General features: G+C 32.4%; 2 protein-coding genes and 1 non-coding gene across 6 annotated transcripts in view; 2 read left to right on the top strand and 1 right to left on the bottom strand.

The window, feature by feature from the left end:
• Nucleotides 1–1,222: 1,222 nt before the first annotated feature.
• On the bottom strand, nt 1,223–1,295 carry Trnaf-gaa. The gene has a single exon. It is a non-coding gene; the product is annotated as a tRNA-Phe (tRNA).
• A 92-nt stretch (nt 1,296–1,387) lies between these two features.
• Nucleotides 1,388–3,137, top strand: LOC108748897 (lipid droplet-associated hydrolase). The gene is made up of 3 exons (XM_018487309.1): nt 1,388–1,833; nt 1,911–2,102; nt 2,463–3,137. The coding sequence occupies exons 1-3, from the start codon at nt 1,522–1,524 to the stop codon at nt 2,895–2,897; spliced, it is 939 nt and encodes a 312-aa protein (XP_018342811.1). The 5' UTR covers nt 1,388–1,521; the 3' UTR covers nt 2,898–3,137.
• A 571-nt stretch (nt 3,138–3,708) lies between these two features.
• Nucleotides 3,709–8,794, top strand: part of LOC108748882 (protein shisa-5-like) — a 7,026-nt gene continuing 1,940 nt past the window's right edge. Inside the window, exons 1-4 of one of the 4 annotated variants that reach the window (XM_018487283.1) lie at nt 3,709–3,948; nt 7,252–7,414; nt 7,681–7,740; nt 8,076–8,131. In XM_018487283.1, the coding sequence (XP_018342785.1) occupies nt 3,891–3,948; nt 7,252–7,414; nt 7,681–7,740; nt 8,076–8,131 (337 nt within the window). In that variant the 5' untranslated portion in view covers nt 3,709–3,890. Of the gene's footprint in view, nt 3,949–7,251; nt 7,415–7,627; nt 7,753–8,075; nt 8,132–8,794 lie in introns of all 4 variants that reach the window. The other 3 variants (XM_018487281.1, XM_018487284.1, XM_018487282.1) reach the window with 3 other exon arrangements.

Raw genomic sequence — 8,794 nt, 5'->3', positions numbered from 1 at the left:
CTCCCCCCTCCCTCCGCCGGCTTCCCCCTCCCCCTCCCCCTCCCTGTTTCGCGCTCCACGCCCTGATAACGAGGCTAACCCGTGCGCTTTTTGCATCCACGCTCGCATACACACAATCGTACCGATTGCCCCGCCCCGCGAGCGCGCGATCAAACGCCATGACGCGTGCGCCTCCACTCGCGGGACTGTATGACGCGCGTTCGAATTACCGCCGCCATACTTTTCCGATGGAAAGCAGCGGCATCGAGACGCGGTCGTGGCGGCTAGCCGCGTCACGGCACCGGCTATTCTCTTGTTCTATTCCTCGTCGTTTTCCGGTGGAACCGGATATCACGCGAAAGATCCGTGACGCCGATCACGACACCAGCATCGAATCTGGAGAGCGAATCGGTAACGCTCATAGTGCGAATGTATCTGACAAACGTGAGACATTCTTGATTACATTTTTAGATATCTTCTACGACGCCACGATCTTCTGATAACGTTTCAGATCTATATTCGATATTTTCAATACGTAATATCTAAGGGAATTAGTAAGGTTTTGAAATGTTGAGATACTTATTTGTCAAGAATTTCGAGTTGGATCATTGAACATTTTTATGTATGCTATTTGATAAATTTTGGAAATCCTTATATGTTTCAAGATTATATTCATATATCTTGGTGTTTTAATATTTTTCAGACTGCAAGTGTATAATTCTTCACGAATTAAGATATTTGAATTTAAATATTCTGAATTTAGATATTTCTGTGTGTTTCATTAAATCGATGATATTAATATATCAATCAATATTTTTTCGTATTCTAATTTAATATGAACTGTAAGTTGTCAAAGAAAAAATTTAAAAATTGGCACACAGTGCAATTTTAAAAGCGTTACTGGCAGAGTCCTCTGTTGCTTCATTCGCAAATTTCCTGGAAAACAATTATCGATGTAAGAAAACTTGTTTAAAAAGAATGTTAAAATATAAAAAAAATATACCTCTCAAATCATCGAGCAACAAATTATAGTGAATTATTGATAAAATACATGATCTCGAAATATATTGCAACATACAAAATCATGATCGTATTCACTTGTAACAATTACAGAGACACAGCATATTTTTAAAGCTTTATTAATTAAAAAAAAAAAAAAGAAAATTGAAGAATAAAAATTATCAGTTTTATATTATAATCAATTGATTAATTACATAAAATGAAAACGAAAAAAAAAATTTTTTGCCGAAACCCGGGATTGAACCGGGGACATTTAGATCTTCAGTCTAACGCTCTCCCAACTGAGCTATTTCGGCTCATGGGAATAACCGCATCGTTCCACTTTAGTTCTGGTATCGCCACATGTAGTTGTGTACCGTTATATGCAGATTGTGATTCATATAATCATAAAACCGACCTTTGCTCAGTCGGTCTTTTGCACTGTATAAACGATACTCGGACAATACGTAAAAAATAACGATTGTAAAATTCATTAAATTATACGGACACGAATACTGTGTGTTGTGCAACTCGAGATAAAATATGCATCGAGCTATGATTAATTGTAATCAGGTTCAGACCGAGGTGATATCAGAAGGCCGTTGGATAGAGGAAGATCCGCTACCACATTCCAGTAAGAATATAGTCCTCGTCATTACCGGGAACCCAGGTGTTCCACGATTTTACGAGTGCTTTATCAAAACACTCAAGTCGAGATTAACGTCGCCGGACACACCTGTGTGGGTTATCGGACACGCTGGGCATGTTCAACCACCAGAGAACCTGGATATCGCTATGCCCAGCGATCAGAAGTGGGCAGAGTGCTATGGTCTGACAGCGCAAGTTCAACACAAGGTGGATACTCTAGCCCTCAAGCAGTTTCTATTGATCTCCTGACCTCTTATAATAAAGCTATAATTTTATGCTTGCAGGCTGAATTCATAAAAAGATACATTCCGGAGAATGCGCATTTACATCTCATTGGACATTCTATAGGTGCCTGGTGTGTACTCAATTTGCTGAAGGACAATGACATTGATAAAAGAATACGAAAGTGCTATCTGTTGTTCCCTACGATAGAGTACATGGCAGACACTCCTAATGGAATATTCTTTAAGATTTTTGTACGTCTTTACATGTTTATCATTATACTTATCTATGAAATATTACTCAGAGAGGAGAGAGAGAGAGGGAGAGAACATCATTTAACAATAATACTCCAGTACATTGATGTTGTGACGTCTTTAATATCATGTCATGATACTATAATTAAGTCACGCTCAACAATAAACATGTAATACGTGTATTATAACGCATGTATTATATACTAGTTGCATTGTTGAGAGAAATTATAACAAATCTGAAGTTTGATGTTACATATGTTACTGTTAATTGATGTTTACTTATAATTGTTGCCCACAACACACAATTGTTTCCTATTCTAGTAATTATATTTCTAGAAGTAATTATATTTATCTTCTCAGGTATCACGTATGGCACCAATTTTGATTTTCCTGTCTTGGATCTTTACATCGATGTTTCCAGTAACTCTACAAACGTTTATGATACGTATTTTCGGTTTGTTTTTTGGCATCCCAAATAGATCCATTAGGGCAGTTCGAGAAATGCTGGATCCGAGAGCCTTGAGTAGAATAATTAATCTTGCCAAGGAAGAGATTAAATGTGTCAAAGAAGCTGATCATGAAACTATATCAAAACATGCTGATAAACTCTGGTTGTATTACGGTGCTAATGACGGTTGGGCTCCGGTGAAATATTATAAAGATATAATATCAAAACATCCTGGCCTGAATGCTCAATTATGTCAGCGTGGTTTTCAACATTCGTTTGTATTGAAGGATGACGTGGACATGGGACACATCATCAGCGATCTCATTAATGAAGATTCGGGACATTGATGGTTCAGTTAAACTATATTAATTACATTTTAGCTGATTATATTTCACAAGTTGTATTATTTTTTACATTTATCGTTGAGATTATTTCTCTATGCTTTTGTATATGGGTTTATATTTATTACTTTTCTTATATTACATTAATTATTATGTATCATGTTTTGGGGTATTTTAGGAGTGTACACATTTTTTAACAGTGATTGCTTTGTAGCCAAATATAAAATATGAACAAAAAGTGATACAACGGACATTTTTTATGTATTGAAAGTATTTTATAATAAATTGTTATGACGATTTTATTATTATTGATTTAAAATTTAATTTCTTAAACAGCACCAACGATACTTCCACCTATTTCACATTCACAACTATTTCATTCTGTTTTCATTTTTTGCCGCCCTTTGCGACACTAGCGATATAACTAGGCGACATATACTCTGATATTCATCCAAAACTTCCCTAGAATTAATTTATAGAACCCTTACGTCTATATAATCAATATTTTTTATTCTCATTTAATCTTCGTAATTATATTTCTCACTCACAATCTGTAACGCAACTTTTTAAGTATCTAAAAACATTATTTCAAAGGAATAATATAGGTATAATTAAACATTTTTTCGGAAAATAAAGCAGCCACTCAACCAATCGAATATTATTTACGATTAACGTTACTTTTGAATCTATCAATCAGATTCTTTTCTCGATCGTTTTTTTTTTATTTTTTTTTATTAGAATCTAACCAATGCGGCGCATTCTTACCCCTCTTTTTAATCTCCGACCCTTGGACTATAAAGCCACTTCTCATAGTTGTTGATATGACTCACGCCCATACAATAGAACCAGAATACAGCGACCACTGCGGATTGTCGCGGTTAGCAGGTAGTTGCCTGAGATTCGTCACTAGACGTGTATCGTCGTCACAGCCAGGCATATTGCTCGACCATCGAGCGGCGTCTACAAATAGTGAAGTTCAGTTAGAAGAACAGCATCAAAATGTCACATCTCAAGGAAGCATTGCTGCTGATTTGCCTTTTTACGGGATACGTTCATGGTAAGAAAATGAGGTCGTTCAGCAAAATAGTCATATACGATTTTATTAGGGGAACGTGTATGCATACATGTACACATATAGGATCGTTAATGCATCAATCCAAGCGTTTAGGCAGGTCTTATATATAGGACATTTATGAGGGAATGATTAATGATACTCTGCATATGATCGAAGATCCACTTTTGGATTGTGCATTGTTATGTTTTTATCTCATTGCGTACCTGAACACTCGATAGTTACTCACTTTTTTATCTTGTTTTTTAAACGTATTAAGAAACACGATAACATGATTTCTTCACATAGTCTCTTGAGCTCATGGAACTCAAAATTCTTCCGTAATAGATAAGTTTTTCGTTGAAGCTGAAGCTTAAAAAGTTTGTTTTTTTTTTTTTTTTTACCACGCGAGCGAAAATTGGACGTTTTTTTCTTGACCGCTAGTCTCACAAGGGCAACTTCGATCAAACTGCTTGCTTAGTCGGCAGAATGCTTCGCAAAATGTGTTCAAGGTCACGTAATTCATTATTCTTAATCTTTTCTCTATTAAACTGATTAGAAATAATATAATTTTATCCATGATAATAAAATAATACGGATACATTATTTTTTGGTAAATTAATTATCGATTAAATTAATTAAAATGTGACTGAAATCATTTTATATACCGGCACTATGCTCGGACGTTGGAGAGAGAAAACTTCATACTGAATTTATAGCACTTTGTTCTTTACAATTTTATAATCTGTTAAATTAGACAAATTGCGTTTTTATACATTTAATATATTATTCGCTAATTTCAGTATATTAATAAAACAAAGTATTAATATATATACATATCAATTTGAAATAAGTTGCATATCGTATTCATTTCTGCGAATCTCGCGAAATCGGATCTCTCGCTTAGCAAAATGCTATAGCTATCGCTGTATGTATTAAGACGAAGAAGAAATTGATAAAATTTTCAAACGGCTTATTAGCTTGGAATTAAATTTGTTAGGATCTCTGTGGATAAACAAAACACGAGTTTAAATTTTTTGTTAGTTATTCATTAGCACAAAAACACATTCTGCCAAGTTTCTTAAAACAAGCTTATATTAATTTTGATTTTTTATTTATATGAACGCGATATACCGTATTTCATTTTTAATTTTCGTTTATATATATCTTTTTAATGCGACAATGTAATTTTCCTTTATGCTTCAAAAGTGTTACTTTATACATGTAATATTATGAATGCCATGATGTATTATAAATAGAAATAATCACTCTTTAGGCGGAGGTCTTTCAAGGAAGTGAGATAAGATAAATTTATATAGACGGCAAATGTTTTCTATCACAGATTCCTGTTAATAAGACGCGCTTTTTAATTGTTGTAGTTTAATTTTGCTAATTATCGACTTCGGTTTCTTGTGAACTCTATTGTCTGACAATTGACTGTTTATGATCTGTTTGTTTATGATAACACAATGTTATTATCGAGAACGTTGTGTGTATATTATGTATGTTGGTAACGTCGAGATTACTGTATTCAATCGATCTATTCCTCTCTTGTAATAAGTGTTACTATAGTTTATAATTGACAGTATTAGCAGTATTAGCAGTAATTGATTAAGATCAATGTGTGATTATGATTTGCAGAGATTTCTTCGATTCTTTTTTACGCTCGCATATTTTTCGCGTGTGTATAAATGTGTGCACGCACAGCGATCGATTATGTTTAATATACGCGGAATTCAATAATCATAATGTGATACCACGAACTCTGTTTTTTTTTTATTAAAAATATTTGTACGGAAAAAAAAATTTTTCAGAATTTTTTATGAACTTTTTAGTATTGCATTTTTTTTATTTGTACATGAGAAAATACGATATTAAAAAATTCTGAAAAAATTCTAAAAAAATTCTTAGAGTTCTATAAGAACAAAATAAACAATTTTTGTCTCTTGCAATGTTTCTGTAAAGTTGATAGTACTTGAGTAAAAAATTATTGAAGACCAATTTTCGGTAATTTTTTGTAATTAATATCTTGTTAACTATTGCGAAAATTGCAAAATGTTAAAGGACTTTTCGACTCAGTTTAATCCTCTCTACTTGCTCATGAAATATTTGGCGATTATTTTGGGACACTGTATATTTTAACCCTTATGTGGCCAACCAGGTACCCGGGTACCTATGGTCGCACATTTTGTTGAATAACTTTTTTTCTTAAAAATATTGGCTAAAATCGTCTCGGATCCCCATTATTTGACCGATTTCCTATAAAATTATGCATTAGAAAGTTTTTTTTTTATTTATTTTCACAAAAAATTTCGAGTTTCAAAAAAAGTAGTGCTGGAGCTTCCCCCACCTCCGTACGTTTCGTTCTAAATCTGTGAACACTGGGTATACATTCGTTTCAAAAATATTCTAGAACATTACTCAGGTATAGAAGAATGTAGAGATCCTTCTACTTCCCTACCTTTTTAGTTCAATGCACCTGGCCTTCGAAATAAAGAGGGTAACGGCATAGCTGCCAGCGTTTTATATCTGACTAAGGATAACAAAAGGTCACTATATACAATAATACTATTATATTTAGCTTAGAATATATTCGTCAACTGTAAATAAATCAATATCCATCAAATAGATAAAGATAATTAAGGCTACAGCACGTTTTTAGCCATAAATTTGTATAGAGGTACCCGGGTACCTCGGTTGGCCCCGGTACAAGATTTTTTGGTTGGCTACATAAGGGTTAATTTGGATTATTTTATTAACTTTAACCATTTTTTGCTTCGTACCATGTGATATGAGATAAAAAAGCTTATTGTCAAAGAAAAGAAATGATTAAAAAAGTATTATTATTAGAATAATGTAATGAACAAATAGAAGAAATTATTGAAAAAGATTTGAAATTTACGAGGCAGTAAAAATGGATTCAAAGCAATAACTTCTTAGGTCATTGACGGACGAAACTTGATAAGTTCCTTTTCTAAAAATACATGTGTCATTGTAGATTTCTATTCTCCCTAATTTAATATTTACGTACAAATGTAAACCATAAATTGCAACCGTACGTTCTTTAACTGATACGCTAGCAAGTTCAGAAATTCTTTGACCAGTTCTTGCAGCTAAATATTCCTATAGTTTGTAAATAGGAAATAATTATTTATTATTATTAAGATAAAATTAAGATAGTATTGAATTCAGAATTGTTTGGAGAATAACGTTATTAATTTCGTTATTAATTTAATTCTTAATTTTTTTAACAGTTAGTATTTTAAAAGTTTTGTATGTTAACGAAATATTTTTGTTTACTCTTTTTAGGATTAGATTGTAACTTTGAAATTTTGGAAAGGAACATTTTCGACCACTGGGTTACTACATGCCCAAGACTACTTGATCCAGAGGAAAACAGTTATTGCTGCGTCGATGTGGAGAATAAAAAGTCTTATTGCTGCACTTTGTTGGAATTTGCAAAGACAACTGGGTAAAACATCGTAATCGTTTGTAACATATAGTTTAAGTAAATAATATGTAATATGTTAATTCTACACGCGCAATCTTTTACATAATTTGTGAATGTAAAATAACATAATAGAATTAGTTAGGATAGCAATTTACTTAATAAAAGATAATACTTAATAATTACTAATAAAAGATAAAGATATTTCTTTAATAAGGATATATTATTGTTTTATAGAGTTAGTCTCATTCTTCCTGTAGCAGCTATAGTGATTGGAATTATTTTCGCAGTAATAGGCTGCATATCTTGCTTCTGCTGTGGCTGCTGTCCCTGGTATCGCCGTCCTCAAGGTACCTATGGAAGTACGTCTTCCTTTTTAAATTTTCGTGCATTAATATTGAGTTGTCACACATATTTTTCCTAAATGTTAAATGAATCAACTTTTAATACTTTCGTTATGTGTGAAACAAATATAAATCGATGGATTTCAATGAATTATAGTTTGTGTTAGAGACAGCGACAATTATCTTTATAGAAGTATTTTTCTAAGATATTTAACATCACGAATTTATTAATATTTTTGTGCGATAAAAATAACGAATATTAGATAAATTTTTTAATAAAATTAAATACATATACTGATGAATTCTGAATTGGCAAGTAACAGAGTCATCATTCTTTCTAGGACCAGGCTTCGCATAATACCGTTCCAACACAACGTTTCTTCCACGAAGAGCATTTGTATGCCAATATTTGATAAATTTTTCATTTATATTCTGCTTCCTATATGTAATCTAACATTGAACTAATTCCCATGAGGAACATGTATACTTATTTTACTATACATATATCCATTGCGAAAGTATATTTTTTTCTTATAAGAATATCAGCATTATCTCTTCAATCTTATTTGATTTTATGTTATGTCTCTTAGCAGAAACGTAACATTACTTCTTCCATACATCCTCAGATATATGGAACGTTCAGTCTATGTTGCTTCTGAACGGCCTAATTTAAAGATAATTCTCATGGCAATGATATTGATGATTCATTGCCACTGTCTTCCAACAGCATTATGCCAATGTATATTTTTTACAATATTAATAGCAGAATGTTTTTGTAGAAGATTTAAATTTAAATTCTTATTCAATTGCTATATTCTTATAAGGAGAATCTAATTTTCCAATTATAGATGTAAGATAACTTGTGTAGTGGAAATTAATAAGTCTGAGACATATAACCTCGCGTATAACGTACAATAGTACGTATGAAATGCTGTGTTACATCACTGTATATTTTTATATAAATCGCGTTTTGATATTTTTTTGTTAGTTTAACGATGTCTCATTTAATGTTAAGCATATCTCATTAAAATGTACATATGAAATGTTCCAAATTACGTGT

Source organism: Trachymyrmex septentrionalis, unplaced genomic scaffold (assembly GCF_001594115.1).
Source record: "Trachymyrmex septentrionalis isolate Tsep2-gDNA-1 unplaced genomic scaffold, Tsep1.0 scaffold25, whole genome shotgun sequence".
NCBI classification, from domain to species: Eukaryota; Metazoa; Arthropoda; class Insecta; order Hymenoptera; family Formicidae; genus Trachymyrmex; species Trachymyrmex septentrionalis.
Note: the sequence above shows the minus strand (reverse complement) of the source record. Positions and strands in the feature narration are given on the sequence as shown.

Bases quoted from the DNA above. Each gene is read 5' to 3' on its own strand.
- LOC108748897 (XM_018487309.1), top strand. From the start codon at position 1,522: ATGCATCGAGCTATGATTAATTGTAATCAGGTTCAGACCGAGGTGATA. The intron at 1,834-1,910 runs GTGGATACTCTA...TTATGCTTGCAG, and splicing joins CAGCGCAAGTTCAACACAAG to GCTGAATTCATAAAAAGATA. The intron at 2,103-2,462 runs GTACGTCTTTAC...TTATCTTCTCAG, and splicing joins GAATATTCTTTAAGATTTTT to GTATCACGTATGGCACCAAT.